Raw genomic sequence first — 18,320 nt, 5'->3', positions numbered from 1 at the left:
ACGGCAAACTTCCCATGCTTTTTGGTGACTAAATGGTTTACCGTTGTTGGTCACTTTGAATTGGTAGCACACGGTTGATAAAATGTTGAAATCGTTCGAACCACTTTTATGCATATATTTTAGATTTTCAAATATGCCATTAAACTTTGTGCTAATCGCGCGAAGATCACGCCATTTTCCGTTGACCGCGTCGTAAGACCGATCCGTTTTCCTTGTAGCGCGTGAAAGTGATCCAAAACACGATTTCAAAAATTTTCTCCAGAATGCGCGTTGTCTCTTCTCGAATCACAGGATATGAAAATCCAAGCTTTTGCTAAAGCTTCTTCCTCTTCTTCGTTCCAAGTCGTTGCTTTCTTTTTCCCTTTTCCTTTTGGTTGCCTTCTTCGAGATGATTATGGTGTTTCTTAGACAAGTACATCGTCGTTGTCGAGGTTCACAGTTTGGGATTGAGATAATGGGACTTGAGATGATTGTGTTTTGAATTGTGGAGAAGCTTGTTGTTGGAAACCTTGGAATTGGGGAATGAATTGAGGTTGAGTGAATTGTTGTTGTGGTCGTTGTTGTTGGAAGAATTGTGGGTTGTAGGGAAGGTTAGTGAATAAAGGTTGTTGTTGGATTGGAGAATTCAACAATTGCATATAAGCTTGATAATCACTTGGAGTGTTTGGGGTGTTTGGAGTGGGTTGAGTATTTTGGTTGGGATCCATTTTTTTGAAGAAAAGTGAAAGAAATAGGAGTAGTTTGTTGGATTTAGAAGTGTAAAATGAAGAGTGAAAGTGTAATATATATATATGGGATAATCGTATAAAAACCCAACATATTTTCATGAAAGTCTTAAAAAAACCACTATATTATTTTTTTGTACGTTAAAACCCTTATATTTTTTAAAATGTATCATTTAAGGCATTAAGTTCGGTAAGTCTTAAATAGCCAAAAATGTTAGGCTATCGATTGTTAACGTTTCTATTGTTACAATTTCTTATATTAAAAATTTTTTAAAAAATATGAGGGTTTAAATGCACTAAAAAAAATAATATAATGGTTTTTTTAATCCTTTTATGAAAATAGATTAGGTTTTTCTGAGGTCAGAAAACCTTAAATAAGAATTTTTGAAAATATAAAGGTTTTAGTGTACTAAAAATAATATAATGGTTTTTTTAAGCATTTAATGAAAATAGGTTGGGTTTTTCCGAGGTTTTCCCTATATATATATATATAGATAAAAGGTGGTGTTTTTTAAATTTAAGATTTAATTTAATTTTTTTTTTGTAAACTCAAACGGTCAAAAAGATAGCCGTTTTACCCTCTCTCTCGTTTAAATTGGCTTATTTCGTCCGTGATATGCACTACGCCACAAGGCACCTATGCGCTTGGTGCGGTGTTCACGCGTAGGTGGCCTTGCCACGAAAACCCCACGCGTAGCCACCATAACTCCATACCGTATTTAGCCTAAATTAATATATGAAAAAAAGGAGTCACCGAACCGACTGCGATGAGACACGAAGGCGGGACAGATGTCGATCAGTAAGGTTGACTGTTTGATCTTTGTATTCAATGGAGATTCAAAATTCCACCCCATGAACTTTTCTTCTTATCAACACTAGCACTAGCTATATATATACCTATATATACACACACCACCCCCATGAACTTTTCTTCTTATCAACACTCGCACTAGCTATATATATATATACCTATATATACACACACTAGCTAGAACCATCCATCTTCTTCGTCAACTTGCTCAAACTTGGATCCATGGTGACTCCTAAGTTTACAAGAGTACCAAGTATGCGAGAGCGTGTTCAAGAAACTCTCTCCGCTCACCGCAACGAAATCGTCTCTCTCCTTTCCAGGTAATTAGTTCTTTATTTTTGACTTTTGACCGAGTTTCCTAGCTCACTCATACTCATGGACATGGTTGCGTTGCGTTGCGTATTTAATAGAGTATGAATTCCTGTAGGTACGTGGATCAGGGGAAGGGCATTTTGCAGCCCCATCACCTTCTCGACGAGATTGAGAATAGCATCGGTGATGATACTTCCCGCCAAAAGCTTATAGATGGCCCTTTTGGCGAAATCCTCAAGTCCGCACAGGTAACGCACATATACGATTGCCCTTGGATATATTTATCGTCCCTTTAATTTTGTAAAATTTCGGTAGCTAGGGCATTAATAGTTTCAAGCCAAAAGCGATGGTCCTGTGTTCAAATTAATATCTACCATGCCTCAAACCTTTGGGCAAAAACAAAGTAATTAGCTAGGTCATGCTTTTTTGGTTTCTTTGAGTTTTCTATTCTGTTTTCCTTCCTTAATTTATCTTGGTTTATCATGTTTCTGTTTATAACTTTTACTTAATTTGTTTGAGTATAGGAAGGCATAATTCTTCCTCCATACGTAGCTTTAGCGGTTCGTCCGAGACCAGGTGTTTGGGAATTCTTGCGTATAAATGTTAACGAACTAAGTGTAGAGCAGCTAACTGTTGCTGAATACCTTGTTTTCAAGGAGGAACTTGTGGATGGACAGTGAGTAATTAATAATTAATAATTACTAATTACTAATTATATATGTTATACTTATATGTAGTAAGTAAGGTAGTTGGTAACATGGGCTGGATGTAATAACAGGAGTAAGAGCCCTTACGTGCTTGAGCTGGATCTTGAACCATTCAATGCTACATTTCCTCGAATGTCACGCTCTTCATCCATTGGCAATGGAGTTCTGTTCCTCAACCGCCACCTCTCTTCAGTTATGTTCCGCAATAAAGATTGTATGGAGCCGCTTCTGGATTTCTTTCGTGCCCACAAACATAAGGGATATGTAAGTTCAATTCAATATTAATTGGTTTTGTTTCCATAATTCTGCTAGCTAGTTGCGTTAATTAGTGTCTTTTAATTAATGATATCCATCTTTTAGCAAATAATTTTACCTTGCAAGGATTTTGCAGGCAATGATGTTGAATGACCGGATACAAACCATGTCTAGACTCGAGTCTTCTCTGGCAAAGGCAGAGGATTATCTCTCCAAACTACCACCTGATACGCCCTACTCTGACTTTGAATATGCGTAAGTATATCGACCAAAGTTAACACAAGACTAGATCTATATATAGTACTGAAGCGACTATTTAACTTTCTGCTATCAACTTTTTGCAGATTGCAAGGAATGGGGTTTGAAAGGGGCTGGGGAAACAATGCTGAAAAAGTTCTTAGTATGATGCATCTTCTCTCTGACATTCTACAAGCACCTGATCCCTCCTCTCTTGAAAATTTTCTTGGAAAAATACCAATGGTTTTCAATGTTGTCATATTATCCGTCCATGGTTACTTTGGGCAGGCGAATGTTTTGGGTTTGCCGGATACTGGTGGCCAGGTACACCCTGCCATTTGTTTTTTTTGTGCATGCGATTGGTGATTGTTGACAAGAGTGTTGTGAAGTATGAATGTGATATATATATATATATATATATATATATATATATATATATATATATATATATATATATATATTCTAATAAATGAAAGTTTTTTTTCTGCCAAATGTCACACACTCATTTAATTTGCCAAATGTCATTTTGTGATTTTGAATTAATTTCTTTTCCACATGTTATTTTATGAGTTTTTCTATTTTAATAAACTCCACATAATACTTTAATGTAATAATTACAATAAATGTAGTAATAAATGAATATCAATTTCATTAATCGACCTACCTTCTTATTTCAAAATTTCCAAATTAAAGTCATTAGTTTATTTATTTAAATTTAAAAGATAAAAAATTAATTTTAATAATTCATTGTTTTTCTTATTTTTTTATAATTCCAAAATATTTAAAACTTTATATTTAATTTTTTTTAGTTAACCCATGTAATACATGGATCTTACATCTAGTATATATATATATATATATATATATATATATATATATATATATATATATATATATATATATATATATATATATATATTGGATCAAGTGCTTTCCTTGGATGATGAGATGTTAACAGTTACTTGTATCCTTTTGAAATACAGGTTGTATATATATTGGATCAAGTGCGTTCCTTGGAGAATGAGATGTTACTCAAATTAAGACAGCAAGGACTTGATATCAAACCTAAGATTCTGATCGTACGTATTATTATTATGATAGTCAAGTTGATACTCGCTTTGATTTGTTGTTTATATATATATATATATATATATATATATATATATATATATATATATATATATATATATATATATATATATATATATATATATATATATATATATATATATATTCTCATTTCAGGTGACTCGCTTGATACCAGATGCCAAAGGTACTTCATGCAACCAAAGGTTGGAGAGAGTCAGTGGAACTGAACATACCCATATATTACGTGTTCCTTTTAGGACTGAGAAAGGGATTCAACGTAAATGGATATCAAGGTTTGATATATGGCCTTACATTGAGGCGTTTACAGAGGTAAATTAAATTGTCATATATATATATATATATATATATATATATATATATATATATATATATATATACAACCGACCGTCCGTCCATACGTCCGTACATAGATAGTTGTAGTTGTAGTTCCATGGGATGATACCACATAAGGGACACCATCTTGTCCACATTTTGTCTGTTCCTTACTTTTTCGTTCGCCCACAAACATGAAGGAGAAAGAATATTCTTGGGGCTTTTACAAAGGTTATTGTGTTTGTTTCATTATCAGGATGCAGCAAGCGAAATCGCAGCCGAAATAAAGGGTGTTCCAGACCTGATAATTGGGAACTACAGTGATGGGAATCTGGTTGCCTCGTTGCTATCTTACAAAATGGGAGTAACCCAGGTTAGGGATTCTGTTATTGATGGAACTAAAACCTGTCGCACATTAATTTCTGAATTCAATATTCTAACTGTTGATATATGATGTATATGCAGTGCAACATTGCACATGCATTGGAGAAAACAAAGTATCCGGATTCTGATCTATATTGGAAGAAATTCGACGACAAGTACCACTTTTCTTGTCAATTTACTGCCGACCTTCTAGCCATGAACAATGCTGATTTTATCATCACCAGCACATACCAAGAGATTGCAGGAACGTACGTGCCATATATATAACCCTGTTGAACTTTTTAGTTGTTTTGTTCAAAATTTGGTGTCATCTTCTGAAATAGGAAATTTTGCTCATATACATGGGGGCTTTGAGGGGGGCAAAGCTGCACAGGGCCTAATTTTTTTCATTATATATTTTTATTTAAAAATAAAAAATTATAATAAAGATAAGGGCCTTTTTTTTTCTTGTTCGTCCTGGGCCTTTGAGAATATTTACTTTTTCAGGACCGGCTCTGCTCATATATATGAACGTCAGACCTTCTGAATCATGGATGCCCAGCAGTAGATGTATGTGATACTTATGTATAAGAAAGAATACAAAAATAAGAGTATCTACCCCTCCCCTGCTGCCTAATGCAGCACGTATAAATTCTATAATTGAAACTTGCATAGTTATCTGCCCATCAATTTGAAGTTTGAAGTCATCGTTGTTTAAGCTTTTTCTTTTGCTCTGTGTTATGATTTTGGATTCTGAATTCTTGTCAGGAAGAATACTGTTGGACAGTATGAGAGTCATTCAGCCTTCACTCTTCCGGGCCTGTACAGGGTTGTTCATGGTATTGATGTGTTTGACCCAAAGTTCAACATCGTGTCTCCAGGGGCAGATATGACCATTTACTTCTCATACGCTGAAAAGGAGAAACGACTTACATCTCTGCATGCCACAATTGAGAAGCTGTTGTACGACCCTGAGCAGAATGATGTCCATGTGTGAGGCTGAATGAATTTTTTTAATTTTTATGTTGAGATGATGTAGTTTTAATTTTAGATCAAATGGTTTCCAAGTTATATATATATATATATATATATATATATATATATATATATATATATATATTGTTGAATCTAATAATTAAGTGACATGCATGCATATGTGTGTTTTGGATGCAGTGGTAATATAAGTGACCCGTCTAAACCCATGATTTTCTCGATGGCGAGGCTGGACCATGTGAAGAACATCACGGGTCTGGTTGAGTGCTACGCCAAGAATGGGAAGCTGAGGGAAGTGGCAAATCTTGTTGTGGTTGCTGGATACAATGATGTGAACAAGTCCAGTGACAGAGAAGAGATTGCAGAAATTGAGAAAATGCATCATCTTTTTAAGCAATACAACTTGGATGGTCAGGTCAGATGGATATCCGCCCAAACCAACCGAGCTCGAAATGGAGAACTGTATCGCTATATTGCTGATGGAAGGGGCATTTTTGTCCAGGTTCTATAATTTAATTACATATTGATAGTAATTGCTTTGCATATATATATATATATATATATATATATATATATATATATATATATATATATATATATATATATATATATATATATATATATAGAAGGGGCTGTGGCCTCCCCCTTTATTTTTTTTATAATTTGTCCATAACTTTTTAAATTTTGAAAGTTTGAAAATTTAAAATTTTGATTTAATTTTTGAAAATTAAAATTTCGAATTTTTTAAATATTTCCCGCCTATGAACGCCGATAACCGCCAAACCCGAGTTTGACTGATTTTGACCAATTTCCGCCAAACACGCTAACTGGAATCGGTTCAAGACCGCCAAACGATTAATCGTCGATTTCTGCAACACTGATATATATATATATATATATATATATATATATATATATATATATATATATATATATATATATATATATTCCCCTAGCTAGCTACTAAATTAACTAACTAACTATATATGTGGTAATATGGATGCATGGGGATCAATTAATGTCATGCAGCCTGCTTTCTATGAAGCTTTCGGGCTTACAGTGGTGGAGGCCATGACATGTGGGCTCCCAACGTTTGCCACATGTCATGGTGGTCCAGCGGAGATTATCGAAGATGGCGTGTCTGGGTTCCATATCGATCCATATCACCCTGATAAGACATCTGCAATAATGGCTGAATTTTTTCATAAGTGCAAGGAAAAACCCGCTTACTGGGTCAACATATCTGATGCTGCCCTCAAAAGAATAAGCGAACGGTAAATATAGATACATCTCTTAATGATCATTTATCAAACGTACACTAATTAGCTAGTTCATAGTTAAACAATTAATGATCAGCCGTGCATATTGTAATATATATTATTATTTTATATATAGGTACACATGGAAGATCTACGCAGAACGGTTGATGACATTGGCTGGAGTTTACAGCTTCTGGAAGTACGTTTCAAAGCTCGAGAGGCGTGAAACCCGACGATACCTTGAGATGTTTTACATTTTAAAGTTTCGTGAACTGGTGAGCTTTTCATCCTATTAACCCATGCATGCATGCATTGTTATCTACAAGAGAAAAAGTAACAAACAAAATCCTTGTACAAGTCCACATGCACTTAAGCTGCATATATCAACATATATCCCCAATTTAATTATCAACTGAAAAACATGTTGCGTGCACTTTGTGCATATTATAAAAAGCTAAGATTTTAGTAGCATATATAGATGTGTTGTAAACAGAAATCACTTAACCATTTTGGGATTTAAGGCTTATATAAATTATTATATTTTAACAACTGGGGTCGGTTTTACTGTGTTGAGCAGGTAAAGTCTGTTCCGCTAGCTGTTGACGATTAATTATGATCAGCCTTAGGAGCTGTAGGTTAGCTGCCTGATTAATATGGGGAGGGGACGTGGCTTCCATCAAGTCTGTGTATGCAACTATGTATATGTATGTTGTTATATGTGTTATATTATGTGCACAAAACATAGGAGATACTTAAAGAACAAGTATAATAATAATAATAATAATAATAATAATAATAATAATATGATGGAAGGGAAGAAAGAAATATGTGGATTGAATGTAATGGCGAGAAGAAGTTGTGAATATGGTAGGATTCATAAAGCAGAAAGAGGGATTCTTCAAGTGAATCTGGTAGGATGATTCATGAAGACGCAGTTATATCTTTGGATGCTTTTATCGTGTACAGGGAATTGATACCAGTTGCCCAGTAGGGTATTGTGCATAAGACATGCGGCCCACTCACTGCCCACTTAAGGAGAGGGAATAAATCGAAGTGAAAGGGAGTATTCAGAATATTATTATTATTATTATTATTATTATTATATTATGTAGATTGGTGGAGGAAATCCCGTGTTGAATGTTGATGTGATAACTGATGACCTGCAGAACTTTGAATTTTCTGTACACAGTCCGCGTGTTTTTGGACAAAAGGGGCATTTTGCTATTAAGATGTTAATTAGGTTATAAGGAGTGTGACCACATTTGTCAGATGCCTTCTCTCCAACAGCTGCTTCAATCAATGTGAAGTCTGACTACGAGGTCTCTTAGCCGGCAGCTGACTACTTATTGAAATGAAAGACCGAACATTTAAGGCTAACTCTTTTTATAGGTTGCTATGCCCCTATTAAGATGTTAATTAGGTTATAAGGAGTGGGACCACATTTGTCATAGTCCAATACGTCACGTAAGATTTGTCACACTATATTAAAAGTTTGCCATTTAGAGGGCATCGGTTGTTATGTTTGTCATGTTAATTTTTTTTTCAAAAACTAATTATTAGAAAAAATGAACATTTTAAACAAATTATTTTTATAAAAACTAAAATTTCATTAAATTAGAAAGGAAATTATAACACACCTAAAAAAATACAACATATAATTTAAACTTACGAAACCTAGAAATTTAAATAACGTGGGCTAGATAATATATTTTTTTGTTCTCTTTGGCCTTTAACGTCGATTCTTTTTCGTGTTCGGTAAGATTGCTAGTGTTTTTTTGTTAAGATCGCATTCTCTTGTGCGACAATAAAGTATTGTTCCAACGTCGACTTCAAGTTGTCTATTTTGCTTGTTAGATGCTCGATGTCACCCGAACCACTTGGCGTTGTTTTTCCCTTTCGCTTAACTTGGTTTCTTCCCATGAGACGAATGACTCTTGGAACCTCAATAGGCTGCTCTTCATTGAGGTCAATCCGTACATGTGTATCCGATGATTGACTATGAGTTGTTTCGGAAGTTTTGGTTCTTTTAAAAGAACCACCCGTGAACGTTTCTGAACTTTCGATATCTTACCACTTTTTTGACATCTTCACAATATTCTTGTTAAAAATATGCTGATTTTTAAACTGAAATAATTTCTATTTGTTCAGGTAAATTATTATTTATTAATTTTGTAGTTATTTCTTGTGTATGGGTAGTTTGTGTAAATTGTGCAGGATTGATGGGTTGCGAAGTAAACATCTCAGTCTTGTATGGGTTAACACGCAGATCTTCTTATTCAAGTTTGCCCCGAGTACTTAAGTGGATGTGGATGTCTGGATGCATTATCTCTCATCCAGTTTTACACACACAGAGTTTTGAGAGCAACCTCATTCTCTTTCGTTGTTCTTCGTCTCTAGAATACAAGTTTCACATTTCTTGTTTGTGTTAAGTTGAAATCATTCATATACTTAGTTCTAGGTTTTGTTATGAGCGCGAATGTGATTGTAGTGAGGTTTTCACTTGTAAGTACTTGAAAACCATCTGTCTATTTGTCCTCAAATGATATAATAGATGATGATGTTGAGAATATCTGTTTCTACGTTTTTTTACATGGTATCAGAGCTTTAAGGCTCCGATTCTCTTTTCTGACTGCTAACAATGATTCGTTATTTTTTTCCGCTTTTATTTCTTTGAAGATCTGCATAATTTGTGTCGATGTAGGATCTTCTGTGGATCTAAAGATTTTCGACATAGTTTGTGTACATCTTGAGTTTCTGTATCGATCTAGGGTTTATATTTTCCTAAATCGATACATCTGTTGAACGTTTGTTCGTTAGATCTTGGTTACTGCGAAGTGTTTGTGTTGTTTTGCAGATCATTGTTGGACCATTGCTCTCTGTGTTCGTTGAAGCAGATCTAGATCGAGATTCTCTACCTAATCTGTCGGTTACCCTTGTTCTGAAATAACTTTTTAAGGAACGAATTTCATCACCGATTAATCTTAGTAGGGAACGAAACCTGAGAGCTGATTGGGTTTTCATTCGTCTCCTTTGTCCTTCTAGACCACTGTGAGCGTTTTCTTGTTCCCTTCTTTATTTCCTTTGTAGATATAGTTATGGGAGACCCTAACTATCTTGAGTACACTAATTACTTGTTATTATATGTGTTGTTTTTTCCGACTCTGTGACTGTTGTCTTGGGCCCCAACATACCGTGGTGACCATTTGAACATTAAGGCTGTCACAGTTGTCTGTGTTTTCTTGGGTTGTGGTTATTTGTTGTTGTGCATTCTTGTTTGTTTGATTGGTTTCTTGGTAATATGGCTGGTCCAACTGATGAATCTTCTAGTGGAAGTAAGGTTAAGTCTGTTATTTTTGATGATCCCTTGTGCATTCACCCATCTGATAACTTTGTGACTACTATAGTTACTATTAAACTTACTGGGACCGAAAACTCTCGTATTTGGCGTAGCTCTATGATTAGAATTTTAAAAGCTCGAAATAAGTTGGGGATTCTAGATGGAACTATTAAAAAGGACACCACTGATGTTGTTAAATCTTCTAAATGGGAACATGTTAATGTCGTAGGCTCTTGGATTCTTTGTTCTCTATCTGAGTCTATATACTCTAGTCATGCTTACGTCGAGTTTGCTAAGGAAGTCTGAAATGCGTTATTTGAAATGTATAATAAGTCTGATGGTTCTGTAATTTTCAACATTCATCAACGAATTAACTCTCTTACTCAGCGTAACTCTTCTCTTTTAGAATACTTTAATAAACTTGAGTCTCTTTGGAAGGAATTTGATGGTCTTACGAACTTAACAAAGTGTACTTGTGAGGCTGCAACTAAATCTAATGATAACTCAAAGCATATGAAACTAATGCAATTTATGTATGGTCTTGATGATTCTTTTAATCAATTAAAGAGTCATGTTCTTTTAATGGATCCCTTGCCTAATGTTAAGGATGCTCTCTCTATAGTTTCTTGTGAATAGTCTCATCATAAGAGTGGATCATTATCCTCTTCTTCCGCCTCTACTTCTAAGAGTTAATCTTCTGCTTTTAATAGTAGATTCAATGATAAGGCTAAACGGAGTGGATGTCGCCACCGGCCTCGCTACGCTCGCTCACCAACTTGAAACACCGCCCCTAGCACTCGCTAGGGGGTCGCTACCGGGCACTCGTCGAAGTTTTGGCAAGAAGTGAGAGAAACATCAATGAATTGTGATTGGCTGGAAGAAGACGAAGCGAAAATCAGGTTTGGTGTTATTTTGCTTTTGATTTGGGTTTGCGCTTGATGTTCTCCAAAACCATCGATCGGTTTCGAGTTGTCTGTGTTGCATCAAATCAACTATTGAGAGTGAAAAACGATTGTTCGGACCTCCAATCCAGAAACGATCGCAACTCAATCGCTCCTTTATCACCGTCTCAGTCTCGATGTTATCGCAATCTGACAATTTCTTATCTGCTTCATCTAGATTCATCGCAATTTTCTTCGGTGCTTCTTCGGGTAATCGGCTATTTCATTGAATTATTGAAATTTAAAGGTACCTATTAGTTACCATTCAATTAATTAGGTTCATTAACCACTTATCACCCCTATTTGCTTTCTGTGTTTCTTTGATACAATCAACATTGCAATTTGTTATTGTGAGGAACTACTGAAGAAAGATTGTGCTTTGATGAAATGCGCAACCGAGGATTGATAGGAAATAACCTGATCTCTATATATGTTTTAAAAGCTTGTGGTTGTGCTCACGATGTGGTTTCCTGGAATGCCATGATCTTAGGTTATGCAAAAGCAGGCGACTTAACTGATGCATGAAAGCTATTTGATAAAATGCCAAAAAGAGATGTCATTTCATGGACTACTATGATCACTGGTTACTCTCAAGGTTCTCAATTCTCTGATGCATTAAGTCTCTTTATTGACATGAAGAACACAAACATTAAAACTGATGAAATCACAGTTGCTAGCATGCTCTCTTCCTGTGCTCATTTAGGCTCAATCGATATGGGCAAATCCGTCCATGACTACATTTGTAAAAACAACATAAAACATGATTTATACGTTGGGAACTCTTTGATCGATATGTATTGTAAATGTGGCTCAACAGAGAAGGTGTTGGAAGTGTTTGAAGAAATGGAACACAAAGATTCGGTTTCCTAGACCTCAATCATTTCAGGACTTGCTGTGAATGGAAATACCAATTACGCCCTTGACCTCTTCTCCAAGATGAGCTGATTGATGAGTTCTCCAGACCGACAGGAGGTGACAACATTTCTGTCACGATTCAGTTTCCTTGTATGTTATATATAACAGATAGAGTGTTTGGATCCTTTGCGGAGACTCATGAAGTGTATGAAGTAGCTGTTGGACCTGTTATAAAGGCTTCTATGGACGACATAAATGGTGTGGTAAAACTAGATCCAATTTTTAAAACATTATTATGCTAATTGCCTGAGTTTATTCATCGTACAAATTAAAAAAGGGATTGAGCAAAACACTAGTTGGGGCTAATGTATGACTGCATATATAGGAACTATATTTGCATATGGTGTAACAAGCAGTGGGAAGACACATACTATGTATGTAAGCACAATTTTTGAGTGGTATTTACAAGCTCATATTGCACTTATGATGGCAGTTAATTAAGAATATACTATGTGTAATGTGACAACCGTCAAATTTCGGTCAAGTCAAAGTCAAACAAAGTCAACAAGTCAAACCGGTCAACTCCAATAACCCTTGTATGTTAGGGTTTACGTTATGTAATCACTATACAATTCGCTATTTTAATGAGAAATCATCATTTGGAAAGTTCATGTGTTTGATTTTCCTTAGCCTTAACAGTGCTAAACAACGAACCAAAGCGATAAAACACTATTGCACAATCATCGGGATTGTGTACGACACTAAAACACGGTTTAACGGGGTTTACGAACCTTGCGTTGTGAAGCCGGACACTCAAATTAATCACAAACGAAACCTCTCTAAATCGTTTTCACTCTATCTCTTTCTATTTGAAATCTCTCCCAAATCTCTCTCAAAAGTTACTTTAACTTTTTGTAATCATTTGGGTCATATCGTCCCTTAACCGGGTCAAAAATCGCTTGAAAGGGGGTAAAAACGGGTAAAATAGCCTTAAGGACCTGGAACTGAAGCTTCAGGACCGAAGCCTCTCATCCGAGGCCTCAGATCCGAAGCCTCTCATCAGGACCGAAGCTGAAGCCTCTCAGGAGACCGAATCCGAAGCCATCAGACAGCAGCCTTGCATGCGAGGGTCCGAATCCAGCCTCCATGCGAGAGGTCTCGCAGACGGCCCCTTTTTACCGGTTTTTCGACTACGACTTCGTTTTAACTCCGTTTTTCATTATTTTAACGTGGGATTTTCACCCAAAACTTTATTTTATAAACTAAGGCCCCAAAATATATAAATCTCCAAGGTTTTTATAAAAATATATTAAAAGAATTAGTAGTTGAACTAATTATTGAGGGAATATTTGCTTTTCCTTAATTTATGGCAAAAGCAAACCACCACCACCTCACTCTATGATCAGCCACTCTTTCCCACTACCCCTTGTCTCCTTAGTGGACCTTTACACCCAATCTCCAGCTCTTCCCACGTTCTAAGAGCTGGAGGATTGATCCTCTCTCCTCATTCTCCATAAAGTTCTTTCATTCTACACTTAGCAACCAAAGAACACTCTCCAAAATTCTCTCATATTTTCTCTCAACTTCAAGAACTTCAAGGCTTTCTCCAGGGATTTCTTTCTTCAATTAGTAAGTATCTTCATCATTCATATAATTATTACACTCCATTCTACTCAAATCATTGATATCTTACACAAATTCCATCTTATTCGGTGTTAGATTCTCGAATCATCAAGACATCTTCTTAGTGTTCTTGGGTTGAACACTTCCTCTCTCTTACTTTCATCTACTGAAACCACATAGGGTGAGTTCATACCCCTACATTTACATGTTTTATTAAGTTTTAAGGGGGGAATACAAGTAAAATCATCAATAACACAATTAAACTTTTTCTAACAGATTACATCAGAAAAGATGGACTTTAATCACAGACTGTTTTGGTCAACTTAAATATTTTAGTTTTCAAAACTGTTCCAGGTGCAAGTAGTTCAAACTCTTAGCTTTAAAATGGCTACTTGCACATCTCCATGTGATGTTTCTACAATTTATGGTGATTTTTACAAAACTGCCTATCATTTCAGAGGCAAACCCGGACCAGCCTATGATTATGGACATTTTGACCTCTGTTAGAAATCACTAAAAATCATGATAAAATTTACGAACAAACTAGACTCATATTCCAAACTCTCAGAATTTGCGGATTTAGATTTGGAGCTTTGATGAGTTTTCTATAAATTTTCTAAGAACAGCAACAGAAACTGTATTCAACAAAATGCTGCTGTCAATTTCATTTCACCTTGTAACATGTTGAGCAAGGTGTATATCTTTATGTGATTATATGTTATTGCAATATGTGACATTTTATCTTAATATTTAGACACACATCAGTTTACAAATGGATTTGGACATATAAAATATAAAGAATAACAAGCGATTATAATCAAAGTACAACCGATACATTCAAACATTTAATAAACTATTTTGAATATAGTTTGCATACATTACTACGTACTACCCTTGGTTGATAAACTATAATAGGTATAGTTTATGATACATTACATAATACATACATTTAAAAAGGGTACATTTATACAAATGATATTTTCATTAAGCAAGGTATGGCCATACGGTACCAAGTTTTCATAACACGTAATTCCGTTAATGACTTTATGAAACATTACATAACACATACATTTAAAAAGGGTACATTTATACAAAGGATATTTTCATTAAGCAAGGTACGGCCATACGGTACCAAGTTTTCATAACACGTAATTCCGTTAATGACTTTATGAAACATTACATAACACATACATTTAAAAAGGGTACATTTATACAAAGGATATTTTCATTAAGCAAGGTACGACCATACGGTACCAAGTTTTCATAACACGTAATTCCGTTAATGACTTTATGAAACATTACATAACACATACATTTAAAAAGGGTACATTTATACAAAGGATATTTTCATTAAGCAAGATACGGTCATACGGTACCAAGTTTTCATTACACTACACGTAAATTCGTTAATGACTTCTGTGAGACATTCGATTCAATTTACAAATAAGTCCTGTATTATAACCAAAGTCTCCTCGAGGGAGAGCGTGATACTTGTGTATAGATCTATATTGGGTCTGACAAACCCACACCTAAACTGCATGCAACAGTTAGACCGATAGGTCTGGGGTGACAAATGTCATAACATTTCCGACGCCTGAAGAACGTCGTTTCAGGCCAACTAGGTCATAGCATGGTTATAATAACTCACATGTGGTATTAACAAACATAGAATTTACGGGGATTTCACTAAAATCAAACGAGTTTATGTCGATTTAAACTTGCATTGTTTTACTATAAGGAACGAACACTACTTGTACATTTCGGTCTTTGGGTTTTAAGACTACATTTACACATTAAGGAAAATATTGGATTTTCTGGAACGAACACTACTTTTACAAGAAAAGGCTTTAATAAACTCACATAAAGTATTAATGAATATTGGAATTTACGGGAACTTCATTAAAATTAAACGAGTTTATGTCGATTTAAACTTACATTATTTATTATAAGTAAGAAAAGTTACTTATACATTTCGGTCTTTGGATTTAAGACTACATATACATTTTAAGGAAAATATTGGATTTTTCTAAAACAAATACTACTTTTACAAACGAAAGACTTTTAATAATACCAAACAAAAGCTTATGAACTCACCAACCTTTGTGTTGACACTTTTTCAAACAACTTGTATTCTCAGGAAATCATTAAACAGGTAACCAAGTGCTTTTGAGGATGGGACGCTAAGGCGTCTACTATTTCATATTTTGTCAACATATTGTAATTGATTCGTAAACATGTAATTCATACAATGATGTAACTTTTTCAATTATATATATGTTGGTTGTGTTTGCTTGAATTACTATTACAATTGTTGTTATGATACTATACATGAAGTCCTCCACCCCTGGACATTTCCGCCATCCTTGGTTTGGGGGTGTGACATGTAACCTATTGTTTGAGGAGTTTAATTAATATGGATAATGGAGTAATAGCTGCTCTGTATCTTAAAAAGGATATGATATCTTAAAAAGGATATGATAAGAGCTTGTGGTATATACTATATAGCAATTAGTAATATATCCAACTTATATTAGACTTTATCTTCTCAGTGGCTAAATAAATAAAATTTGTTTAATATTTATGCACAAAAAATGTTTCTATATTAAAAATAAAGTAATTTAATTAAATTAGAAAAAGAAAATAAAAAAAATGAAGTGCTAGGAGTGTTACCACTCCCTTCCAAATGCTAAGATTAGGTGCTAAATGGTTAAAACTGAGGTGGCACTCTAAAATCTGATGTGGCAAGGTGTTAGGAGTGTTACCACTCCCCTTAGCCTAATAGGAGAAATCAATCTTTAAATCAAAATAGAGGAAAAAATCAAAATTTACAGTGCAAGAATTGTGGTCTTCAAGGTCACCTTATAGAAAAATGTTATAAACTGATTGGATATCCTAAAGATTTTAAACCTAGAAATGAACTTAAAGGTCAATCAAATCAGAATAAATCCTTTTATGCTAATTCTTCTTCTGTTTCCAATCCTTCTTCAAGTAGTCCTTCTAGTGCTCATACTGAGTCAACTGGTGTTGGCGATGCTCAGTTTCTCACTAGTGAAAAATATAACAAATTCCTCAAACTTATTAATGAGACACCTCAGACCGAAGATGTTGCTGGAAATGCTAATATGGCGGGTACATACTCATTTAAAGCTTTTAATTCAATTGTTTTGTCTCAAAATTGGGTTGTTGACTCTGGTGCTAGTCAACATATGGCAGCTGCAAAGTCTCTTCTTCATGATACTGTTGATGTATCTAAACTAAATCTTCTTGTTAGTCACCTTAATGGTTCTTGTGCCAAAGTTGATAAAATTGGAAATTTACATGTTTCTAAAAATCTAACTTTGTTTGATGTCTTTGCTGTTCCTGACTTTAAAGTAAATCTTTTGTCTATTCATAAGTTGTGTAAGGATACTAAATGTGAAGTCATTTTTAATGAACATAACTGTAAAATTTAGGATTTACAATCCAATAAGATGGTGGAGAATGGTAGGGAGTCAGGAGGTTATTTTATCTTTGTAACATCCCAATTTTCAAGACCAAAAATTTCATTTTGATATAACGATTTAGAAAAAAAAACATTTATAGGAAACATCATCGAGTCATATCATTTCATAAAACTATAGTCACATGTCTCAAAACCATATCATAAAATAGTAACAATGTCAGAGTACAATCCCAAGAATCTCATAATGCGGAAATCCTCTGTGTGTGTGTGTGTGATGCGCTGCTACCGGGCCGACTCATTCCCCTTCGACGAAGAGGTACCCGAAACAAAACTGAAAACTGTAAGCACAAAGCTTAGTGAGTTCCCCCATCATACCACATACCATACTATAAACATACTGCCAGACATATCTGGGTGCCCGACCTACCCTGCTAGGCATACCGGGGTGCCTAACCTACCCCTGTCAGACATACCGGGGTGTTCGACCTACCCCTCCGGTTTATCTCAACCGGTTACGAGGACTATTTCACCCCTACTACTACCACATAATAACATAACATAATCATACTGTCAGGCATACCGGGGTGCCCGACCTACCCCTTCGGTCCTTGCAACCGTAACATAGGGACTATTCCCCCTACTACCACTATCACCTAACATCATATCATACTAGCATATAAAACATATCAGATAGTGGCAAACCCAGGTAATTATCACAAAGACAACTACCTGACAAACAATCCCTACTAGTGGGCCGACATTGTGGCCGTAGACCCACTTCTATTGGAAGGTAACTCACCTCAATGTCGTGCAGTAATTGAACTGTCCTCGGTGCTGGGATCAACTCTCCTCAAACTCCTACACATAACAACCTTCCTTAATTACCATTTCATACTCGTAACCCCTTCAAGGCTCAACTCAGGTCAAAGTCAAAGTCAAAGTCAACATCTTGGTTGACTCAACTCGCCGAGTTGATCCATCAACTCGTCGAGTTCCATAATTCAGAGAAACTCGAATTTGAGAACGGACTCGTCGAGT

The 18,320-nt window shown here is 35.2% G+C and overlaps 1 protein-coding gene across 1 annotated transcript; it reads left to right on the top strand.

The window, feature by feature from the left end:
- Positions 1-1,667: 1,667 nt before the first annotated feature.
- On the top strand, positions 1,668-7,888 carry LOC145114644 (sucrose synthase 3-like). Its single transcript, XM_079050700.1, has 15 exons — positions 1,668-1,856; positions 1,964-2,096; positions 2,373-2,524; positions 2,627-2,819; positions 2,947-3,065; positions 3,155-3,371; positions 4,031-4,126; positions 4,293-4,466; positions 4,726-4,842; positions 4,935-5,101; positions 5,601-5,825; positions 6,006-6,327; positions 6,855-7,099; positions 7,221-7,359; positions 7,662-7,888. Exons 1-15 carry the CDS (start codon positions 1,759-1,761, stop codon positions 7,692-7,694), a joined length of 2,430 nt encoding a protein of 809 aa, XP_078906826.1. The 5' UTR covers positions 1,668-1,758; the 3' UTR covers positions 7,695-7,888.
- The last annotated feature ends 10,432 nt before the right edge of the window (positions 7,889-18,320 follow it).

This window comes from Lactuca virosa, chromosome 5, assembly GCF_052849685.1.
Source record: "Lactuca virosa cultivar CGN04683 chromosome 5, Lactuca_virosa_CGN04683_v6, whole genome shotgun sequence".
Taxonomy (NCBI): Eukaryota; Viridiplantae; Streptophyta; class Magnoliopsida; order Asterales; family Asteraceae; genus Lactuca; species Lactuca virosa.
Note: the sequence above shows the minus strand (reverse complement) of the source record. Positions and strands in the feature narration are given on the sequence as shown.

Coding starts and splice junctions, on each gene's coding strand:
- LOC145114644 (XM_079050700.1), top strand. CDS start 1,759: ATGGTGACTCCTAAGTTTACAAGAGTACCAAGTATGCGAGAGCGTGTT. Junction 4,467..4,725: donor ACATTGAGGCGTTTACAGAG/GTAAATTAAATT, acceptor TTTCATTATCAG/GATGCAGCAAGCGAAATCGC. Junction 4,843..4,934: donor ACAAAATGGGAGTAACCCAG/GTTAGGGATTCT, acceptor ATGTATATGCAG/TGCAACATTGCACATGCATT.